The sequence below is a fragment of the Leptonychotes weddellii genome, chromosome 2, assembly GCF_054177405.1.
Source record: "Leptonychotes weddellii isolate Sample4059 chromosome 2, ASM5417740v2, whole genome shotgun sequence".
Lineage (NCBI taxonomy): Eukaryota > Metazoa > Chordata > Mammalia > Carnivora > Phocidae > Leptonychotes > Leptonychotes weddellii.
Genome location: NC_138370.1, coordinates 124,216,349 through 124,240,738, shown reverse-complemented (window position 1 = coordinate 124,240,738; position 24,390 = coordinate 124,216,349). Strand labels below are relative to the sequence as shown.

Genomic DNA, 24,390 nt, shown 5'->3' with positions numbered 1-24,390 from the left:
GTGTATTCTCTTTTGCAATAGTGGGGTCTTGGCTCTTCGAAGTGACGCCTAACATGGCATATGCTCACCTGTTGTAAACTCGCATAAGGAAAGTTGAGATAAATTCCCGGGGGCAGAGATCCGCTCACACTTCTTTGCATCCCCTCAGTTCCCAGCACGGTGCTAGACGCCCCGGACCTTTGCTGAACCCCGTCAAAACTCGAGTCTCGCGCCCTGACTGTCCAGCAGAGGCCGCCCTGGGCCGAGGCTCCCGGGACCCGAGCGCGGGGAGAGGGGCGGCCGGGGGGGTGGCCGAGTCAGCGCCGCGGGGCCCGGGTGGGAGGGGTTTGGCGGGGGGCCGGCGCGGCGGCAGAGGCGGCCCGGGCTCGGGCGGCTGGGATGGAGCAGAAGCGCGCCGGGCGCCGGACGACACGCAGCTGACGGAGCCGCGCCGCGTTTGCCTCGCTTCTCCGCCCGCCGCCGGAGCAGCCGGAGCCGCGCGGGCCGAGCGCGCAGAGCCGCCCTCACCTCCCGGCTCCCACGGCCACCAGCCCGGCAGAGGAGGAGCCGTCCGCGCTCCGAGCGCTCGGTCAGTCCCGAAGCTCGGCACCGCACACCAGGGTACCATGGTCTGCAAGACTCTCTTCGCTCTCTGCATCTTCACGGCAGGTATTTGGGGGCGCCGTCCTCCCGGAGGGGCCGGGCGCGCTCTGGGCCCCGGTGGCCAGCGCTGGGGCTGGGGCTGGGGCTGAAGCGGGGACACCGGGAAGTAAGTCACCGCGCGCCGGTGGCCGGAGTGGGGGGAGCCTCCGGAGTTGCGTGAAGGTATGTGCGCACTTGGATTTGGGGTGGTGTAAGCCTGTCGAGATCCTGAGCCGTGCGGGACCGGGGGGATGACGGGGTCCTTCCTGCCGCAGCCCGCGCCCACACAAACTCCGGGCTTTGTGGAACAGGTGGCTGCGCGACGCGTTCGAACCCCGGGTGGGCGACACTGGCGTGCGACTCGAGGCTTCTCGGGTCTCTGAGCACACCCTGCCAGAGTCGGGCAGCAGACTTCTTGAGGCGGTTGGACCCCGGGAGGGCCGGGAGAGGCGGGGAGAATCGCAATCTGGAAGGCTCTAAGCAGTGGCTGCGCGCGCGCCCGGGACTTGGCGGTCCCGGGTCTCGGGTCTCCTGCGTCCCTCCGTGGTTGCGCTGGGGATGATGCGGCACTAACAGCCCCACCGGCAGCTGCCTGAACCCGGCTCGAGCTCGCGATCACCGCTTGGGTTTGCAGTTCTACCCTGTGGCCCGGAGCCTCCCAAAAATGTGTGCAGTGGCAGAAACTGTCAAGTTGGCTAGAACTAGCCCCCGCCCCCGACACCAATTCTGGACGGCTTCCGCGCGCGCGCCTCGCTGGTCTGGGACCAACGGCGGCGTCTCTGGCAGGGGCTGCGGAGCGAGGAGCAGGAGGAATGAGCTCGGCTTCGTGGGGGCCGGGAGACGTTCAAACAACGCTTTCAGTCTGGTGTTGGGCACCCAGTTTTTCCAGAAAATGCAGCCCTACAAGGGACAACCGACCATGGATAAGGCACCAGTGGAACGAGCAGCCGAGGGCGCGGACACTGGTATGTTTTCGATGAGAATGTTCCAAAGCCACATAGCACAAGCCGATTTGACTCATGCTTCTAGTCCGTGACTTTTTTCCTCCTGAATTGCTTGGGTTCCTGTTTTGTGGACACAGGTCGTTACAATCCCTTGAAAAGAAGCTAGGGGTTTCCTGGCCGCTCACAAAGGATAATGCAATTTTGAGGAAAAGTTTCCCAACTTAAGATTATAGCGTGTTTTGTTTCACTTTTGTTTTCTTCCTTTACTTGCTGAAAGCCTGAGGAAAACCCCCTTTTCGTTTTGGTATCCGCACTGTTCTCAGTCGCGTCCTCAGACGGTTCCCGAACACTCTGGCGGCTTTGGCTCCGCAGCCGAGCGCCAGGATCCCAGCAGGTGTAACAGCCGCATCCCAAACCACGGGATTGCCATGTGAGGGAGTTCCAGTACCCCTCCAAGCAAGAGATGTTTACCACACGACATGGAAGGTGCCTTTACTTTCCTCCTCACTAGAAATCTTTCCATGAAGCCCAAGGCTCAGAAAACCTTGAGTGAGCCTGCAGAGCCAGTGGGTGGGTTTGTTGGCTAATTTCATCTTGTGGCTTGTCTTTTTAATTTTTATCGACAGCTCTGGCAGCTGGCAATACCGGATTAACCCTCCCAGGCAGTGTAGGTAGCAGTTTTTTTTTCCTAAGGAGCTCAACAATTTTTTTTCTTGGTCAGTTTTAGGGCTTAGTCCAGCTGTTCTGGGGGTGAGAATATTGCCCTTGTCCATCGCTGGAGTGAGGGGGCTGGTGGGCCCACTGAGCAGCCTCATCCATGCACACGTGGGGGGTGGGTGGTCAGAACCAAGACGATCACAGTCTCCCAGTTCTGGGGCTCTCCCGACCCCAGAAGACATAGTTCATGTTTCTGTGTAAGTCTTAAAAACAGAGCGATGAAGCTTCAACCATCCCTCTTTAGGGATCCCTGTGTTGTTAGAGCTACTGCAATAAATTGTGAGGAAAATAATATAAAAATTGGCATAAATACCTCAGGAGACTCTGCATCCCCAAAGTAGGGTGTTTTCAGAAACCAAAATATCATTTTTCTAGGGAAAAAAATTGCTGTGTTGGTAAAGGAGAGAGGGGTGAGGGTTCCTGCAATGAAAGTGGCCTGCGGGTTTCTGTGGCTCATCCCCCAGCTCCCTTGGTAAACCTCCGGTTGGTTTCACCCAGCAGTTGCTGCTTTTCTGTTCTCCTTCTCTTCCTTCTCATCCTCCTCCACTCCCCCCCACCCCACCTACTCTTCCTTCTTCTTTTTTACTCCTCCAGTAAAACTCTTAAGGTGATAATTTCTTGAGTCAGGAATGGGGTTTGGCAGGGGACCTTTTTTTAGCTTAATAAATCCACTCAATATATACATAGCATTTTTTCCTGCCTGTATGATGGATACTTGCAAATATGTGGTCATTGTCAACAACAATGATCTCTACATTTATTCACTTGTATTTTAAAAAGAAGGAAGAGAGAAAGCTTGGACTGTCTTCAGTTCTTTCAACGTTGATTGTGGTATGAACTATCATGGCTGGTTTACAGACCATTCTCAAACATCTCTATGTACAAGGCGCATAGGAATACTGCCTCCAAATTAAATTACAAGGCAGCACCCCCAAGTTTTGGCTACAGAACTGATGAGGGAGGGAGGATGGCAGGCCGAAGGAAGCTTCCATCTTCATCTCTCTCTCTCTCCCCTCTGGATTCTCTTCTTTTTTCCCACCACCATCATTACCCCCCTCTGGTGTTCTGAGTCCCCATTTATTTAGAAACTCCCTCACTGAGACATCGGAGATATACTGGAACTCTCAAAAGGCCTTTTCCAACACTCAAGGAGGACAAAAGGGAAAGAAGCGTAGGTAAAAAGAGGCACAAACCCCATGATCCTACTTTCCTGCCCTGGATTCTGCCCTGTCTGTCCCTGCTCCCCCCGCAGAGAGACCATCACATCCCACCCCATTACCTAGGCCGATGTCTGGACCGTGGGTGATCAAACCCAAGAGAGCTAGACTCCAGTCCGCCACCCAGCTAGAGATCCTGTCTGTGTTCTGGGCCTGTCAGATCGCTCTTCTCTGGGTGACTAACATCTAGACTGTCCTTATCATTGAAGGGAGACCCCACACTATACATGTACAGCTCTGTTGTCACTACAGATCCTGATATATGTCAATACCTTATCATAAGCATATTAAAGCCTTTTCATGAATCATATCATAAGCATATTAAAAATAAACCAAAATTGCCCACACATTTATGAGAACAGCAAGGTTGCCTGTGGTTGTTTGGGAGTGGGGGTAAAGGGTTACTCCCATTCCTTTAGCCTGGTCACCTCCCATTCCTCTGAAGTCTGTATCACAGTCCAAGAAGTGACACCTCCTTCCCATGAAATCTGACCTGAGCAGGTGGAAGCTCTTCATTGTTATCTGACACGTATACTGAGGCAGTGTTTCAAAGTGGTAAGCCCGTAGGTTCTGCAGTTAGATAGCCTAGGTACAAACCTAAATTTTACTACTTACTAAGTGTGTAATCTAGGGCAAGTAACTTAACCATTCTCAGTTTTCTCATCCACAAAATCGGGGAAATAAAACCTCATAAGTTTATTGAAAGTTTTAAATGACTAAATAATGTCACAGCGCCTGGGACATAGGAAGCACTCAGTAAGTGTTAGCCACTGTTGTTTCTATTAATCTTATTAATAACGTTTACTAGTGTTTGGTACCCATCAGGTCATCCTCTCATAAGCAGAGCTTCTACGTTTGTGCTTAGACTATGTAAATCAAAGATCTCAACTGATATTCCAGCACAGGGCCAGCTGTTTTGGCAAACCTTAATGTGCAAATTAAGAAAATATTCAGCTGAGCCTACTAAATGCCTAATTTGAAAAGATTAATAATGTGCCAGCTCAGATTTAGCACAACAGTCCAAAGGAATGCTCTGGAACGAATAGAAGTAGAGTCTCACGAAGGACTTTATTTCTTCCGCAAAGTCTTTTGGAAACTGGTGTTTTTCAGAAGCCCAACTCAGCTAAACCTTTAAGTCAGGTTCCAGAGCCACAAATTTTAGATGATTCCGATCAAAGAACTTAGGAAAAGGCAGCTCCTGGTACCTGAATGATCCAGAAGGGCTCTCTTGAAAGCCCGGAAGCATCAGTAATGGCCAGATCTCTAATGTACCTTGAGCATTTGGGCCAGGTCTAATTGTGCGTGTGTTTTTATAAGGAAAATATTGGCCAAGTATTTACCCTGTTTGACCAGACTTTCTTAAGCAATAATTTTCCCTGTGGGAGTGGGGAGGTGGGGAGGTGGAAACAATGGAGAGGGACATTTTAGAGATATTTTCAAAAGTGATTGGCTGTCTTACCTATCCAAATGAATGGAACCCTGCCATAGCATTTATAATAATTTGCTTCCTTTTGGAAGTATCTGTCACTTAATCTGGACATGTTAGTTTAGAAATCAAATATTTGTTTTGCTAATAAGATACTGAAACAGTTGTTTGGAAAGAAAATTAACGTTTCATTGGAAGACAGTGGCAGTTCTCAAAAGAGGTAGGCAAGTAGTAAGTGTGTGCCTTTGGCAATGCTGGCTTTTTACTTGGAAATGCGGGGCTCACGGGTTATCGCCCAGTTAAGGTGACTATAAAATAAGACTGATTTGTGTGCGGCATTACTTTGCTTTTAGTCACAGCTTAAATTATTTAAATGACAGAATTCATGTAACAGCAGATTTTCCGATGTGTGGATCTTTAAACGTTCGTCATCCTTACACCAGCATAGCCCATTTCTTTGACCTGTCTTTTACCTGTTTTAATGTCATTTATAAACTTTGAGACCTTTGCCACTTTTAAGTAATAGAAATCATTACAACAAAATAGACAATTAAATAATTCTTTTCATCTGTGTTTTCCATTGGTGCAGAGCAGTATAATATCAATTGAAAATAAGCTGTTTTAATTTTCCTTTGGCTAGTGTTGCCAGATTTAGCAAATAAAAATACAGATTGCCCAGTCCAAATTGAATTTCAAATAAACAGTGAATTCTAAACATGTCCCACACAATAGTTGGGACACACTTAAACTAAGTAATTCTTCATGGTTTATCTTGAATCCAAATTTAACTGGGCATCCCATATTTTATCTAGAAACCCTACATTTGGCCTTTCATCTGCGGTTCATCTCTACAATGGGTTTGATATAGGACTCGCTTTACCTTGAACCCCACCTCACCTAACTTTAGTTGCCCTGCTCCATTTCAGTCTGTTCATGGGAAGACAGGGAGATTTCAGAACAGCTGTCTCTAGGATAGCAACTGCAAGGAATATGGTTCAGAAGCAGCTCTCCAATGAAACATTTTTAATCTGATTGCATTTCCTTTTTTTTTAAGATTTATTTATTTATTTTAGAAAGAGCATGCGTGCACGCTGGAGTTGAGGGGGGAGGGGCAGAAAGAGAGGGAGAGAATCTTGAAGCAGAATCCCTGCTGAGTGCGGAGCTGGAGTCCGAGCCCGGGCTCAATCCCAGGACCCCGAGATCATGACCTGATCCAAAATCAAGAGTCAGACACTTAACCAACTGAGCCACCCAGGCACCCCTCTGATTGCATTTCCATTAACTGTGCATTGTTACGTGTTTCTGAACATCTGGGATTTCTGTAAGCTTCCTGAAGCTACATTACCTTAGCCTCTTGTGACTTTTCCTTTAAAAAAAAAAAAACAGTGTACGTATTTTAAATGGTAGCAATGTTCTTGCCTGGGAGCTGGAACTAGAAGCCTTCTAGAATCCAGCTGGCAGCTAATTAAAAAAGAAAGTTATAGAATAGGTTTGGATTTCAATGCTCTTTCCGGTGCCAGGATCTTAATACATCTCACAAATATTAATTATATAAGGTTTACATAATTCCTACAGGGTAGGTCTATTGGTACACTTGAAATCTGTAGGTATAAAGCCTGAAGCAGCATATTAGAATTTCAAGGCCAATTGGGGGAAAAAAAAAAACCCTTAAGCAATTAGACTGTGGTAGAAATTTGCATCTTTTATACCTATGGCAGAATCTGTGAAATCTGTGAATAGGTAACTGTTAAGTGGGAAAGAAATTGTGGCAAGTTACCGGTGTCATATTTGGAAAACACATCTTTTCGATTCGAAAGAAGGTGAGTGGTAGAATACAACTTTGATGATAATATCTTCCACTTGCAGTCCAAATTCTGACACCTGATTTTGTTTTCTATCAGGGAGGAGATAAGGACAAAGGAACTTGAGTTCAACTTGAGTTGAACATGAAAAGAATTGGAGGAGAGAAAATTTTGTTTGATTTTGTGTATGTGTTTTTGGCCGTGATTGAATGGGGTGATTAAAACATATTACCTTAAATGATGATTATTCTTGCCAGTTTTGTGTTGTCCAGAAGTATAACCTCATTACTGACAGTTTGTTCACTTACTATCACATTCTGTGTTGGATTACTATGGGTGCTTCTGCTTCTTACGAAATCTTTTTGGTTTCTGTTAGAAAAGTTTTTATGATCCTACAGATGGACAGCAGACAGATACCATTCTACTTGGTGTTGAACATTTATTTGATTGCTGTGCACTCCATGGCATGTGATTCTTGCTTTGTACTGTAATTTGGATTCTTTAGGAAGAACAATAACAATTATCATAAGGATAAAAGGATGCTCTCTTTCTTCACTATACAAAAGCTACAATGCCTTGTCTATATGTGTTTAGGGAAATATTTAAGACGCCGTCATTCTACTGAGTTCCTGTAGTGTGTCAAATTATGTCAAATTACGAGAGGATTTCAGTATGTCTCAGAATTTCGATACAGGGGAGTCTTGATGCCCGTTTGTTCATCAGAGGGTCCTAAAGAAATCTGGTGGACTGCACATCTCTTTGTTGCCCTGGGAAAAGAGGCAGGTTATTGGTGGATCACACACTCTGCCAGGGGAGGAATTCTTGCTCTCGGTGGATCTGCTGCATGAGAGGCAACATCAAGATGAATATGGGGGTGCCTGGGTGGCTCAGTCATTAAGCATCTGCCTTTGGCTCGGGTCATGATCCCAGGGTCCTGGGATCGGGTCCCACATTGGGCTTCCTGCTCAGTGGGAAGCCTGCTTCTCCCTCTCCCACTCCCCCTGCTTGTGTTCTTGCCCTTGCTATCTCTCTCTCTCTGTCAAATAAATAAAATCTTTAAAAAAAAAAAAGAAAAGATGAATATGGCCATCACCCAACCGATGAGGAACCCTGGATCTTGTGTCTTTAAAAATTACAATTTGATAGGGACAGCATTCAAGAGGACAGAGCCCTGGAATTCTCCTTTTCCAAGAGCTGTTCAGACAGGTCTTAGCAAGAGAAAGAATGATCAGTTTTCAAGGTTATAAGATTATTCATCATTTATATTCTAGGAAATGTTGGTGGGGAAGTAAGTGTGATATCAAATTACATGTGGAAACTGGGTAAGAAATGGACAGTATGAAGGAGTCATGGCTGTTGCAGAAATTCTGCTTAGGATACATGGGAAAGCCCGGGGGTGGTCTGTTACGTGAGACGGAGAGAATATCAGATGGCTGAATGTGGTGGCGGGGGAAGGATAATAGGGGGTAATAATTAAAATTATTGGGGGCTACTGAAGACCAAACCAGCCCCTTGGTACTGCTGCTGGGAGTGGAAGATGCATCAAGTTTCATTTTGGGTGGACGGGTAGGGGTTGGGATAAGTGATTCCTCCTCAAATTTATATGAATATAAAGCCTACTTTAGTACACCTTTTTAGGTTTGTGAAAGGTTGCAAATTGAGCCTTTCTGATGAAACAATGTGGTGGCCCTTAGTGGTAGGTAAGTAAGGTATCCTCAGCATTGTAAAAGGGGACAAAGAATGAGAAAATGCTTTGAGATGTCAAAAGGAATTTGCTGCTTAGCTTGGATCCATTAAGGAGGGCTAAGTGGCCTGGGGGTGCTCACTTCAAGGCAGCCATCCTAGACCTCCTTTCAAAGAGTCCTATCTTGAGCAGACTCCCCTTTACATGCTTATAGGATGAGGCGCACAGCCCAGATATTTATCAGGTGAGGATGAGATTTTTTTTTAAGGTTTTATTTATTTATTTGAGAGAGAGAGTGAGAGAGAGCATGAGAGAAGGGAGGGTCAGAGGAAGAAGCAGACTCCCCGCTAAGCAGGGAGCCCGATGTGGGACTCGATCCTGGGACTCAAGGATCATGACCTGAGCCGAAGGCAGACGCTTAATCAACTGAGCCACCCAGGTGCCTGAGGTTGAGATTTGTGAGAAGCAACAAGGCTGGAACAGGCTTTGGCTAAGTCAAACTGGCATGGAATGCCAACTCCAAGATCTCAATTTTCTATCTTGTTGAGTTATGATATATACATTGATTACCATGTGAGTAAGCATTCAACAAATGTTTATTAAGCAAGTACGCCAACAAATAGAAGGTTTAATGTATTTTAATTTGCTTGCCTGCATCCCACTACTAGATTGTAAGGTGTGGGGAGAGCAGGAATTTTAGCTGCTTTGTCCCCACTGTGTCCCCAGCATGTAGAACAGAGCAAAACACATAATGAGTACTTAGCAAATATCTGTTAAATTAATTTTTTTTTAATTTTTATTTATTCATGAGAGACACAGAGAGAGAGAGAGAGAGAGAGGCAGAGGGAGAAGCAGGCTCCCAAGGAGCAGGGAGCCCGATGTGGGACTCGATCCCAGGACCCTGGGATCGTGACCTGAGCTGAAGGCAGACGCTTAACCATCTGAGCCACCCAGGCGCCCTGTTAAATTAATTTTTAATTGAGAACCTACAAGTACTAAACATTGTCCAAGACTCTGGAGAAACAACAGTGAACAAATTAGAACTCTACCCTCAGAGAATTTTCATTCTTTGAGGATGATGAATTTTGACTTGGTCAGAAGAAATCAATGGTTGACTATCTAATAGTCATCTTAAACTCAGCATGTCCAAGTCTGAACTCCTGGACTTCCCTCCCCCAGGAGGCTCCAGATGAAGCCTTCCCCATCTCAATTAATGGCAATTCAACTTTCTAGTTGCTCAGGCTGAAAATCATGAGTCGTCTCTGAGTCCCTCACTTCCAACACCCCTCATCCGATCCTTCCAGATCTCTTTGCCCTACCTTTAAAATAGATACTGATTCAAACACTATTTGCCACTTCCACTGCTCTCGCTCTGGGTGGAACCACCGTCTCTTTCTCCTGGAATACTGCGGTGGCCTTCTCTCAGGTCTACGAACTTTGACCCTTTCCCTCCTAAAATCTGTTCTCCACATGGCAACAATTGATCCAATGGAAATGTAGCAGATGATGTCATTGCTCAGTTCGTGGCTTTGCAATGGCTTCCCGTTGCACTCAGAGCAAAATCCCAATTCTTCAAGTGACCATTAAGACCTACGTGAGCTGCTGCCCCGTTCATTCTTGGACCTGGGCTTCTTCCTCTTCTTTGCTCACCCTATACCAGCCACACTGCCTTCCTTATAGCATGCAGCAGCTGGTTCCTCTGTCTACGACATACTTTTTCAGATGGCTAATCCCCTCACCTCCAAAACACCTTTGCTCAAATGTCACCTTCTCAATGACCAGCATTTTAAAATTGCAGCCTGTTCCACCGAACAACATCACATTTCCAGTGCCCCTTAACTGCCTTTTGCCTCTACTTTTTCTTCAATGTCTATCTCCCTCCATCCCTTACCCATCCCTGCTCCCCTGGGATTTTGTCTCTTATTTTCTGTGGTAGCCCCAGTGCTAAATACTACATGGCACTTAGGGTGTGCTCAAAATATATTTGTTGAACCGAATGAGTAAAATACATTTTTGAGGGGTGCTGGGTGGCTTGGTCGGTTAAGCGTCCGCCTTCAGCTCAGGTCCTGATCCCAGAGTCCTGGGATCCAGCCCCGCATCGGGCTCCCTGCTCAGCAGGAGGCCTGCTTCTCCCTCCCCCTCTGCCCCTCTCCCCGCTCATGCTCTCTCTCTTGCTCTCTCTCTCAAATAAATAAATAAAATCTTTTAAAAAACACATTTTTGAGGGTTGGTAAAATGAAGACTTAATTCAAATTTTGCCTTAAATCACCCAAAAATGAGACATTGGCAAACTTGCTTACTATCAGGTGCTCATGTTTAGTGTTTCCAAATAGCTTTTTAAAAAAATGTGAGTCAGCCTTTAGTTTTCATTGAGGGTTACAAAAGCTAAATTTTAAAATCAGCTCTTTTTTGAGCTATGCACTTACAAAACATTTCTTTTAAAAATGTAAGCCTTTCCCCACCTCCATGGATATCACTTTGAAATAGCTGAAACGTTAAAAAAAAGACATAGCTGAAACGTTTTAAGTTCTCTGGCCAATTAAGAAAATATCACCTCTGAGCTCAGCTAGAAAAGATAAAGATACCTCCACTATTTGAACATTTTTGAGAATTTTCTGAATAACTAAAAATAACCTGATGATAAAAAGTGATCTGAGTCTAAAGGAAGCATGACGGGCAGTTTTCCAGTGATGTTTGAGAAAGTTAAGTAAATTCTAATGCTGGGCGCCTGGGTGGCTCAGTTGGTTAGGCGACTGCCTTCGGCTCGGGTCATGGTCCTGGAGTCCCGGGATCGAGTCCCGCGTCGGGCTCCCTGCTCGGCAGGGAGTCTGCTTCTCCCTCTGACCCTCCTCCCTCTTGTGCTCTCTGTCTCTCATTCTCTCTCTCGCAAATAAAAAAAAAAAAAAAAAAAAAAATTCTAATGCTGAGTATTGAGAGCGTAGGTTAGTCACCAATAAACTGAAGAACAGAATGGGAGTTTTCTTGGCCTTAAAGACTCTGCATTGTGCGTCCACTGGTGATTCTGAATTGTGCCGTAGTCCAAGCAATAGTCCGAAGTGGTTGAATCCTGGCTAGAATCAGACCTGCATTCCTGTGAACGCTTCTTATCAACACTGCAGGGCGGACCCCCCGACAGGGCTGGTGTTACAATCACCCAGGCTGGCGTAGCCCTCAGCTTCATCATCCAACAAATACTCATGTACTTTCTGGCTCAGATAGAAACATTTAAGTATTTAGCAGCTGCCAAAAAGAACACGAGTTTAGGAAATAACAACATACTTGCTTGAAGCCTCAGGGACAATGGTAAAATTGAAGACTGTGCTTGCAGAGCAACCTATAAACAAACCAAAGAACAGAAAAGATGACACTTTATATTAAAAACATCTGCCTTGCTTGTTCAGTGAGGTCCATTTGCCCATTTTTGAGGGGGGCGGGTGCTCAGGCAGCTTGAAGGAGAGCAGCATGGGCTGTAAGCTGGGGAATGGCCAAGGGCAATAAGCCTGTCCCGGTGCTGGGGGCACTGCGTCAGGTGGTGTGAGCGTGACACCAGAGGACAGGGGGCCGTTCCCCCACCTCTCCTCTGCGGGAGGGACTGTGTTCCCGAAGGAAACGGAAAGCAGGGCCTGTGGTAATTCTAGGGTTCGTTTTTGAGGAACTGTCCGACGGTTTTCCAGAATTGCTGCACCACTTTATATTTGTGTATCCTATCTCAATAAAGTGACTCAAGGACATTTTTTAAGAAAAGAAAGGAAAAGCCACGCGCATTGACAAGAGAAGCTTCCCCAGATCTCAAAGGCAAGGGTCACTACTGAAGGAGGGGAAATTATTACATCACTGAGAACCATTTGAGTATGGAGGGTTATCATAAAGGGGGAGATGTGGTTTTGCGGATGAGGAAATTTACAGCTAAATTTTTGTTAAAAAAATTAAATATCAGTAAGTGACAGTCATGTCTTATTTTATAACAGTTTTTTTTTTTTTTTTAAGATTTTATTTATTTATTTGACTGATGGAGACACAGCGAGAGAGGGAACACAAGCAGGGGGAGTGGGAGAGGGAGAAGCAGGCTTTCTGCTGAGCAGAGAGCCCAATGTGGGACTTGATCCCACAGCTCTGGGATCATGACCTGAGCTGAAGTCAGACACTTACGACTGAGCCACCCAGGTGCCCTTATAACAGTTTTTAAAAGCTGCCCTCAAGCACTGGTTGTTTTTTTATTATTATTATGGAAACTATAAACAGGCACAGAAATTGACAAGAATGTATCTATCACCCACCCAGAACTGATTCAGAGTCTGTTTGTTTTGGTAAAGAACTTTTAAAAATTTTAATACATTGGAAATCACATAAATGTCTAACTATAAAGTGCTGGTTAGATAAACTAGCATACGTTCAATGTTCATTCAACTGGGCAACACCAAGCAACTGCTTAGAAGTAGGAGGTGGTTGGTTTGTTTATGTATGAACACATTAAGTGGTTACGGTATATTGAACTAGTAAGTGTAACTTTATATTTCACAATTATATCAGAAAAGTAAGCTACAGAATAAATGTACATTGTGATGAAATATTTAAAACACTTCTATGTGTGTGCCTGTAGAGAAAATCATTTAGAAGAATACGGTGGTTATTTCTGGCAAGTGAGCTTTGGGTTACTTTCACTTTTTATGCCCTTTTCTTTTGTCTGACATTGTTAAAATAGTTTGTATTGCCTTCACAATTAAAAAAGTAAAGATATTATCAAGATTTTAATCCCTCTTTATCAACAGTGTAGCTGTTACAACTGCTGGAGAGCTACTTCTGTCCTCAAAATCTTGAGTCATGAAATCCTTCTGATGGAGCCCTCAAAAAATACATCTTAGAAAAGCAAATAACCTCAGAAAGGTTTATAGGATATCACTGATGTAATGGGCCAGGAAGGTTCTGGGAAGGAATTGACTTAAAGTAATATTATATTTTATAAAACCAGAGTGCTACATAAATCATTGATCAGAACAACCGTCTTGGATAGTATTTTAAGAAACTCTGACTTAACTGAGTATTTGAGATACTTTGTTTCAATACCTTGGTTGTCACTTATGGGAGTAATTTTCTAAGCTTTTCTATAATGAAATCTGTCATCTTACCTATCAAATAAGAAAAAATGGCCCTCAGAAGAATATACGATTTGTTTTCCTTTGGCAACATTAACTTTGTTATATCATCTTTTCAATAAAATAATCACTAAAATGTGGTTTAGGCAAATGCTGGAGCATCAATTACTAATAGTCCATGAGCAGATAGGCCCACCCCTTCATATTCTAAATAAAGCTAAATATGCTGTTGTGGGATGGAGATTCCACATTTGTAATTTTTAGTTGTAGTAGGTATCACACATTATATGATGCTCATTTCATTTGCAACTTCATCTAATCCTCCTAACAACTCCATGAGATAGACTGTACCAATCCCACGGTGTAGTTCAGGTCACCAAGTCTCAGAAGTTAGGTAATGAGATGTAGATCACACAGTTGATAAGTGACAGAGCAAGGCTTTGAACCCAGGTCTGTCATCTTTTACCGACCTTAGGCCCTACTGTCTTGAATGGCCAAATCAGACTATGTAAATTTAGTCTCTAAAGTTTCTCTTGACTCTGATCCTCTTTCCCATCCCCACACCTACAGACTTGATCGAGACCCTTGTCATCTCTTCCTAGCCTGTCACAGTAACTCCTAAATGGTCACTGGCCACCCCTGCCCTACTCACAGTCTCTTGCCACTCTTTTGGAAGTCATTCAGGCCAGGCGAAACTGCCTGCCCCCCTCCAAAGGAGCAGAAGCAGACCTAAATCTGCTTAAGAGTCTTCCAGGTGCTCAGACTGTGGCTGCTAAATCCCATTTCCTACCAAAAAGAATGCAGGCTTCTGGGAGAAGTGGTTAATTCCAGGTGTGAGTTAGAAAATATAAAAGATGAGCCTGGAATATCTTGTCATACCAGATAGCAAGGATGCTGTCAAAGACAAACATGGGTCCTGTGAAGAGGACTCAGAACCCCTCAGTGAGGCCCCCGCTGGCCAAAGATGGAGCAAACTGAGCATCAGTAAGGATAACTGCAATGGACTGAATTACATTGTTCAAACTCATGAGTTAATTATGATACCAAAAACAAAGCAATAACACAAAACTTCATTTGTCTCTCCTGGAGGATGCTAACAAACCAACACATTATTTTGAAAAATAATAGATAAATAGGAAGATTTAAAATTCTTGATTGATTGATTGATCTTTCTTTGCCTTTATTTTATGAGGTGTATCACTGGGTGACCAAATATTAGATGATGGGATGACCATCTTTATACAGGTTTTCCAGCTAGTAAATGAAGATGGCAGCTAGTAAATGAAGATGGCCCGGTGGGAAATAGAACAGCACCATACTACATCACCTGATGAGTTAGTGGGCCTTGGCACTGACCATCAGTGGCTGCCAACATCGTGAGGTGTGACACAACCAGATACTGTATCTCCTGATGGAAGGGTACACCATCCCCTGTGAAATAGCCTTGACACCTTGAAAGGAACCCAAATTTGATCAAGCCTCCACATCCAACTATCAAGTCACAGGAAGTACAGAGGACCAAAGAAGGTGTCAAATAACACCACAGGAATGAAACCAGCAAAAGCCAGACCAAGAAAACTCTACACGACAAACAGACTGGTTTCTTCAACAAATAGATTGCAAGGAAAAAAAGAGCTATTAAAAGAAAGATGGGAAGGCAGGATTTATTGATGAAAAAGAGACATAGCAACCAATCACAATTGTGGGCCTTATTTGGATCAAACCAAAACTGTGGAAATAAATTATGACCTTTATGAGACGGTTGTGAATTTAATCATTGACTAGACATTTGATGATATTAATGTATTATCATTTTCAGTATGACAATGACGTAGGCTGTATATTTTCAATGACAGCCCTTATCTTTAAGAATTACACACTGTTATATTTACATAAGAAGTGCCACTGTGCCTGGGATTTGCTTCAAAATAATAAGGGAGTGAGATATAAGTGGGGGTATTACAGAAAAAAAAAATGATCATGAGTTAATAATTCTTGAAACTGAGCAAAGGGTACATAAGCGTTCATTACGCTCTTCTCTCCCATTTTGTAGATGATTAAATTTTTCCATTATTCAAAGTTTTTAAAAAGAATCTTCCAGAAACCCCCATTTTTTCCAGAAACAAGTCCAAACTCCTTAGCAGGTGGCTTAAGATCTGAGTTAGAGGCAGAATGAAAGCAAGGTGGTGCAGGTAGTCACAGTGTGAGAGGCTAGAGAAGCAAAAAGATCATTCTTGTTTGGGAAGTCTTCCCCAGGATGGGAGCACCTGCCACATACCTTCAGGCCTTTGCCCCTGCCAGTTCCTCATTCTAGAATGCCATACTCCACTGTCTGCCAACCAAAATTCTCTATGGCCTGCAAGTTCAAATTTCCCCTCCATTTGTTTGCATATGTTACCCCTTTAGACTTCTGGCCTTTGGAGAGCAGGGATCTTAGTCTTAGTTTCGTATCCCTCCTGCCCGTGTATGAGTGTGTACACAGTAGGTGCTCAGTACTTACTGAACTGACCTGAGGAAGCTGAAGCTCAAACATGTAGACCGCAAGGTCTCACAGCTCATTCGTGGCTGAACTTAGATTACAAATCTCATGTATAAAGGAATAGGTGTCCCCTGACTTCAAAGACTCCAAAGCCCCTTCCACATTGTTTCCCAGCACGCCAACACTTGAGAGTGATGCTGGAAGGCTCCATGATCTCTGAGAGAAGTAACACATTATCTTAGAGTAGCTGAAAGTGATTTATGGATTGGCAGGTAGAAGGGTGTAGAGCCTCGAGGAGGTGGCCTATCGGAGAAAAACCTGCTGAGAGTGTAAAGTGGTCTGGGAGCTGGGACACCACATGGGTAAGGAGTTGCCCAGGGAGAGACACCACAAATGTACTGGACATTGAAGGCCCCGGGGGAAGCACAGAAAGGGTTCGCCTGCTTCACGGGATCCCACAGCAGCTCGCGACGTTTGGAAAGGAATTATAATCGCTTTCCAAACAAGCCTGCTCTTTGGGCAGCCCCCCTTAGCTGCACATATTTATGAAATAAAATTTCACTCTAGACAAGGAAATCCAGTAAAGATTGTCCTTTAAAGGATGCACAGGCAGAGGAATTCAAAAGAAAGTGTGCCCTCCTGGTAGAAGGGGGATCTGGTCCCTGTGTTCTCGGTTACCCAGCAGCAGGGATGCCAGCGAGCGTCCTGTCCCCAAACACCACTCCCCCATTCTGCTGCAGACTGCTCGCTCCCTTGGACTGTGCCACACTGCCAAGCTTGGGATAAATATAGATTAGCTATTGTCTTAGTTTCCTAGGACTGTCATAACAAATTACCACAAACTTGGATGGCTTAAAACAACAGAAATTTATTCTCTCGCTGTTCTGGAATCTGGAAGTCTGAAGTCAAGGTTTCAGCAGGGCCCTGTTCCCTCCAAAGCCTCCCTTGAGGGGAGGGCCCTTCCTTGCTTCTTCCAGTTCCTGGTAGCCCCAGGCATTCCTCGGCCTGTGGAAGCATTAACGTCAATCGCTGCCTCCATCTTCACAGGACCTTCTTCCCTCCGAGTCTGTCCGAGTCAAGATTCCCTTCCTACAAGGACACCAGCCATCCAGTCATACTGGATTAGGGCCCACCCTAATTCAGTATGGCCTCATCTTAATTTGATTATATCTGCCAAGACCAGATTTCCAACTAAGGTCACATTCACAGGTACCTGGGGCTTGGGGCTTCATTATATCTTTTTGCGAGGACCCAATTCACCCCAAGCCAGCTGTATCATTCTCAGATCTAAGCCATGTTCATGAAAGACCCACCCCTACTGGTAAAAGAAGCAGTTAATAGTTTAATCAGTTATAAGTGACTTTTATTCAAGATAGCAGCTGCAATCACGGCAAGTATTTTTTGGTTTTACTTGTTTACTTTTTGATTTATTTATTGCTCTTGGTGATAGAAGGCTGGTTGATACCGTTTAAATCAGGCATTTCTCAACCAGAGTGCTGTGGGCATTTGGAGGGGACATAGGATGCAGAGACAGCGTCCCTGGTCCCTGAACACTAAGTAAGGGTATTACCCTACAGACATTGTGACAAGCAATACAGAAGAAAAATAGGGAAAAAAAGAAGGGAGGGAAGGAAATGCCTTCACATATTTCTAAACTTATCAGCCTCATTGAAAACCAATGGTGTAAATCAATGAGATTGTTAATGGCTCTCCTTAGAATACAGAATGGGTTGCGCTAAACAATAGCAGTTCTGCTTATGTAGCCAGAATAACTTTGAGAGTCCTCTGGATGCTTCCGGAACGTTCTGATAACTGGCATGACTTGTAGCACGTGTGCTTTTGGGAGGCATGGGGCAAATTTGAGGGCATTGTTTCACTACTTCTCTGCTGTGGTTAACACTGTATTGTTTTCAACCTTTTGCCTGAGGTAGAGTCAGGAAGAGAACAGTAAGAGCAAAAAGTTACACAGGATAAAAAATAGCCTCTGCTCTTTTTTGGTGTAGCTCATTGCCTATAGATACGATGCCTTTCCTCTATGTGCAGGGAAAGCATGATCCGCTCCCTAAAAAAAAAAAAAAAGCCTCTTTTCCCCTTTCTGTGTAATGTGTTATTGGATGTGGGACATGGGAGGTCACAGGAATCTTTCATGGGAAACTTCAGAAATCGTGACATTCTAGAACATTGGACTATTGTCTGCCAGTGTGAGGTGTGTGTGTGTGTGTGTGTGTGTGTGTGTAACATATGTATATTTGTGGGTAGGATGTGTGTTTCCCTCCTTTCTTACCTGCATCCTTCCTTACCAAAGTAATTAGAAGAATTTTAAAAGGAGGAGACCAGGTCACACGAGGAAGAATTTTTTTTCAGGGAAAATTAATATTCAAGGGATTCATACATTTTCTATAATATCTGAAGTTCAACTCTTCCTCCCCATAAAAAGCTGAATATTCTATATATTTAATTAGCTATAATCATATACATCCACATCTTCTGATTAATAACTAGGATATTAATTACATAGGACATGGACATTCATTTGGTTCTATAGCTACCTAGTCATTTGTTTTGGAATTAAAGCTTTCCTTACAAGTCAGAGTGAAAATCAACATTTGAAATTCTTCTCCCTGGAAAAAACACAATTTCTCTTATAGAAGATTTAATTACTCAGTTTTGCTTATATAGGCAAGAGAAATATTCTAAGAAAAGTGAGAGGTGTGCTATCTAAAGTCGTTATTGATTTGGGTTATTCTCAAAGGAACAGAAAAAATTTAAGGCTATAAACAAAGCTCCTTGATGAGAACTGAGTTCATGCTGAGATAAAAAGTTACAAAGCAAGAGAACAGCCTCATTATATTTTTAAAATCCCGGGGAGAGCCATTGTTTTGCCAAAGCAATGTGGTAAAACAGCCTGGGACCCAACATCGGTGCCCAGGAGACGAGGAGTAAAGAGCTTTAGAAGCTTTGAATTTTTTTCTAAAACAATTAAGATTAAAGGAGTTAATCAGGAAATCTGAGGTTATATAAGGGTTGAGCAAGTCAACCAGCTCATATATCTGGTTTGGGGCACATGCTTGGGATGACCAAACTTTTCCATGGAAGATCGTTCTTTATGATAATTCTTCCAGAATGAAAGGAGTGACAAGAAACATTAAAGTCTGAAAAACGATCCCCACCACCGACATCTGAGAACATCCTGGCCTCTCCAGAGACATCTGACCGAGGAAAGCCGATGAGCCGGCTGGGGCTTGAACCCCCAAGGGCCTGACAGGAAGAGGAAGGAAAGTGGGTCAGGTGTGGCGAAACAGCTTGTCTCCCTTGCCAAGTCAAGCTGGCCACTGTGGAGGCTACCCATTCTATCGTGACTGGCCCGGCCACCCCACCACCTCCTCTCCAACCTCGGCCTGGCAGCTGCTTGAGACAGGGGCACTCGAGGCAGGATCTCGGAGCAGATCCAGAATGGAACCTCCAAAGCTCTAAGGCTCAATCCCCACAACAAATGCTTCTCAGAATTGGTGGGAAGAGATCATTCACTATTTTTGCAGGAGCTACTCCAGGAAAATTAAAAGCCTTCTGAGATGGGGCGTGAAGACACAGAGTTCTAGGGAAAAGGCCCAGTTTCTCTTTGACTTCATTGTGGTTGGGTTTCTAGGAAGGCCCAGAAAACTTGAACTAGAGACACAGTCCCCACTGACATGTGCCAGGTAGGACTTCACCAGGTCGGTGCTGGCCAGTGACCTCATTTCTCTTCTTTCTTCAGCTGTGCCTAGTCTGGTCAGACTATCAACGGTAGCGGCTTGGATTTGAAAGGGCATCTATGTTCTTTGCTTACTGCAAAGGTTTTTTTTTTCTTCCAATTTTTTAAAATTCTGGTATAGTTAACACACAGTGATATATTAGTTTCAGGTGTACAATGTAGTGATTCAACAATTCTACACATTACTCAGGGCTCATCATGATAAGTGTACTCTTTATTCCCTTCACCTATTTCCCCCATCCCCCCACCCACCTCCTTTCTGGTGACCATCTGTTCTCTATAGTTAAGAGTCTATTTCTTGGTTTGTCTCTTTCTGTTTGTTTTGTTTCTTAAATTGCACATTTGAGTGAAACCATATGGTATTTGTCTTTCTCTGACTGGCTCCTTTCGCTTAACGTTATACCCTCTAGATCATCCACGTGGCTGCAAATGTCAGGATTTCATTCTTTTTATGGCCGAGTAATATTCCATTGTATTCATACACCACACCTTCTTTGTCCATTCATCTGTCGATGGACACTTGGGCTGCTTCCATAATTTGGCTATGGTAAATACTGCCGCAGTAAAATGCTGCATATAACTTTTTGAATTAGTGTTTTCATTTTCTTCGGGTAAATAACCCATATGGTATACTTTGGGTATAACCGACTGGATCATATGATAGTTCTATCTGTAACTTTTTGAAGTTTTCATAACTTTTTGAAAATCATGTTTTCCACAGTGGCTGCACCAGTTTGCATCCCCATCAGCCGTGCACGAGGGTTCCTTTTTCTCCACATCCTCACCAACACTTGTTTCTTATGTTTTTGATTTTAGCCATTCTGACAGATGTGATATCTCATTGTGGTTTTGATTCGCATTTCCCTGAGGATGAGTGATGTTGAGCATCTTTTCATGTGTCTGTTGCCCATGTGTATATCTTCTTGTGAGAAATGTCTGTTCATGTCTTCTGCCCATTTTTAATTAAAAACTACTTGGTTTTTTTGGTGTTAAGTTGTATATGTTCTCTCTATATTTTGGATACTAATCCTTTATCAGATATGTCATTTGCAAATGCCTTCTCCCTTTCAGTAGGTTGTCCTTTACACACTATAAGGTTTTTTGTTTTTTGGTTTTTTTTTAAGAGATGGTGCCTGCTGGCTTTATTTATTTATTTTTTTAATTTTTTTTTTTAAATGGAAGGACATTATTTTAATCTTGAATATGATGAGTAAACATTACAGAGATGACATTTCTCTCTAAATTAGAAATAAAATATTTTTTTTTAATTTTTTTTTATTCTTATGTTAATCCCCTATTTTTTTAATATTTTATTTATTTGACAGAGAGAGACACAGCGAGAAAGGGAACACAAGGAGGGGGAGCGGTAGAGGGAGAAGCAGGCTTCCCGTGGAGCAGGGAGCCGGATGCGGGGCTCGATCCCAGGACTCTGGGATCATGACCTGAGCTGAAGGCAGACGCTTAACGACTGAGCCACCCAGGCGCCCCCACACTATAAGGTTTTTAACAACCCAAATTTGACCTGTGTTTGACTCATAATGCCTGACCAAAAAAAAAAAAAAAAAAAGCTGCTATTTTGAAACTACGCAGTGAGCAATGTGTAGATCAGACTTTGCTGTAAACTCAGTGTTCTAAACCAGCTCATTTGCTTTTCACTTGTGACGCGTATGGTATATTCTAGCATCGCATTCAGAAAACAACCAACCCCACTGCACCACAAGAGAGAAATTTTATTGGTTGTGATGTCAGTGAACAAGCAACAGGCACCAAATCCCCATCTGCAAGGGAAGTATTAGCTCTCATCACCTGGACTCCTTAATGTGAAAATTATATTGTTCACACATTTTCTTGGTTTTATTTTTATAAGAATATGCTTTTTTAGCATCAGACTTAAGCAACACTTGATTTTTCTTTTTGGTGAGGAGTCAGGCAAAACATGGGCAATTAGCTAGGTGCTATGTAAATTCAGGAAGCCTGATTAATAGTTAGATCAAAATTCATCTAAGAATTTAGGTTTAAACCCTGGTGGATAAAGTATCCTTCTAAAAGCTTTAGCAGTTTGGCTTTAAATGGGACATTGGATTAATTCAGTCTATCCTTCCTTACGACACAGCATTCTTTCAAGGTATAAATTCAATTTATGGTATGGAAAATGGATGAGATATGCATAAGCTTGTCTTGATTTAACAGGGATGACAAATTAAATATTTGGGTAAATAAAATATTCCAAATCACTGAGCTTTCTCTATATAATCTGGGTTGTCAGTTTTTAAAAATGGAAGAACAACGTTTTTAAAACTATATTTAACATCTGTGGCCAGGCCCCTGATAAGCTCCATGCGTCCATGTGTCATCTGTTAAATAAAATTCTTAAATGAGATGACCTTTGAGATCTGCTCTTTATGATCTGCAACAGACTCTTAACCTGAGGTCCACCAAAGCCTAGATGATCTATAAATGAGCACCAGGAAGTCCACGAAACACCTAAAGTTGTACCCAACATTGCATGCTTGTATTTTTGTCTTTTTCCCTTGGGAGAAGATCCATAGACTGCATCCACTACTTGAACTCTGGGTCCCTAATAAGGTTAAGAACATCTGACATTCATCCTGTGATTCATTTTACACTTAAATGATTTACTCTTTCTTTGAAGATCCTTAGGACTCCTCAGGATGGTCTGGTGCTAGAGGATGGCATAAGCCTAACAGTAGTGCTGCCTCAAGTTTACGTGAGCTGTGGCTTCCAATGTCCAGATTGCTCTTGTATGCATCCATGTCACCCTCTGATCACCCAGAAAGGCAGAGATTGTCCTTTCTAGTTACAGATAAGGAAATCATGGTGGGTCAGGGAAGAATGGTTCAGAGACATGTCACTGAAGTGGTGGGTCACTGAGAGCCCTGGGAGTAAGTCATGGGCATTCTGATTTCCTGGCTTTGTACTCTTTCCATTGCAGTTTGTTTTGTAGAATGCCATAAAAGCCATGCTTTAATGCACGGCTTAGTATTTTGGAAACCACTAATTTAGTTAAAGTCTTTAAACTCTAAGCTTCCCAGATACCTGATCCAAAATTAATCAGACTAGTGGCAAGTATGAATTTCAATTTAAAAATGGAAAATACAACTCTAAGCATATAGGTCTTCAGGCTCTTGCTCCTTAACTTCTGATAAACACATTCGAATAGTCTCTATGGTTTCCGCAGAGCTTTCTGGGGTAAAATGACACTCAAACCTCACAAGCTCTCAGTTGGCTCATACCCCCATTATGCAGATGAGAAAAATCGAGACTCAAAGAAGTGAGGCAACGTGTCCAAAGTCCCAGTGAAAGGCACAGAGCCAGAACTCAGTGCCGATCTCGCGACTCCAACTTTGCACCTTCTCATTGTACTACAGCTGTTTTTACAGTGCTCTGAGGGCACCGAGCGTAGGGAAGGGGTGCACAGGCTGGGAACTGCGTTGTCACGTGACAACATATGTGCAAATGTGAGAGCACATTTGCAGAGACTCATGCATTGGAGAGGAAGCTGTCTGCAGAAGAAATTCCATGAGGGGATCAACAATGCACTCCCTGGAGTCTAGATTTGAAGAATTTTTCTAAAAGTGCAGAATCTTCCAGCATACCAAGCGAAGAACAAAGATATCTCCAGCCAGCGAGAAAACTACTGAGACTGAAACCCTCCCCAGTCCTAAATGCAGCCTACAACTTTTTACAAAAATATTTTGTTTTTCTTTCCAGAAGAATACATAGCCTACTTCAAAGCAGGGGGACTACAAGAGAGATTTAGGACAAGAAAGGCTATTGTTGCTCCCTATGTCTTACTGGCTTTTTGCAAATTCCATAGAAGCCGAAACCCAGTGATTATTCTATTATCTTTTGCCAACGTTAAACCTTCTTCCTAAGTAGTTTTATGACAGTAAGTGGCTAGTAGAGACAGTTTTATGAGCAGGGTGTGCTGAAGGTACATTAAAATGCACTGGGAGATGCATGACTTACGTATTTTGATTTTGATTTCTAAAAGACCTAAAACTGGGCATAGATATATCAAATAATGGGGAGAACGTTTGCCAGAACCCCTCAAGTTCAGCTAGTGGTAGAGGAGCACCTCAGTCAAGTTCTCATTCCAGGTCTGCAAAGAACTTGGGGTTTGGGGCCCGTGACCCTGCTTTTGAACTCCTGTTCCGCCACGTAGCAGACAAGGGAAGGGGGAACTTACATTAAATCTAATAAGGTGCCAGATACCGTGTTAGGCACTTTACGGACATTTTCTCGCCCAGCTCTAAGGCAGCCCTGGAAGGTTGGTACTACTGGTCTCTATTTCCAAATGAGAAAACAGAGACTCAAGAAGATCCAACAATTTGTTCAAAACCAAAGAGCTAGTGGCATCCAAATTTGAACCCAGCTCTCTCTACCATGAAGCCCTGGCTCTTTTTAAATTATTTTAATTATTCTTATACTTAATAATTATAATTATTTTAATTATTTATTTAATTAATTATACAGCCCAGCGCCTGTATTCTGGGCTTCAGTATCTCCATCTGTAAAATGTGATCATTCGATATACCTTTCAGCATTGTTGGATCACAAGAGATTAATTCACCCAAAACAATGCCGCTACACAGGAGGTCTTCAATAAATAACATTTTTCTTCCTACTCGTTGT

At 43.4% G+C, this 24,390-nt stretch overlaps 1 protein-coding gene and 1 long non-coding RNA gene across 3 annotated transcripts in view; both read left to right on the top strand.

Moving 5' to 3' along the window:
* Positions 1 to 348: 348 nt before the first annotated feature.
* The window catches only part of PARM1 (prostate androgen-regulated mucin-like protein 1), a 100,130-nt gene continuing 76,088 nt past the window's right edge, over positions 349 to 24,390 (top strand). The window contains exons 1-2 of one of the 2 annotated variants that reach the window (XM_081812275.1): positions 349 to 648; positions 1,408 to 1,586. In XM_081812275.1, the coding sequence (XP_081668401.1) occupies positions 1,514 to 1,586 (73 nt within the window). In that variant the 5' untranslated portion in view covers positions 349 to 648; positions 1,408 to 1,513. The remainder of the gene's footprint in view (positions 649 to 1,407; positions 1,587 to 24,390) is intronic. The other variant, XM_081812277.1, reaches the window with a different exon arrangement.
* LOC145720181 (uncharacterized) lies at positions 1,594 to 20,353 on the top strand. The gene is made up of 2 exons (XR_014142991.1): positions 1,594 to 11,143; positions 11,347 to 20,353. It is a non-coding gene; the product is annotated as an uncharacterized LOC145720181 (long non-coding RNA).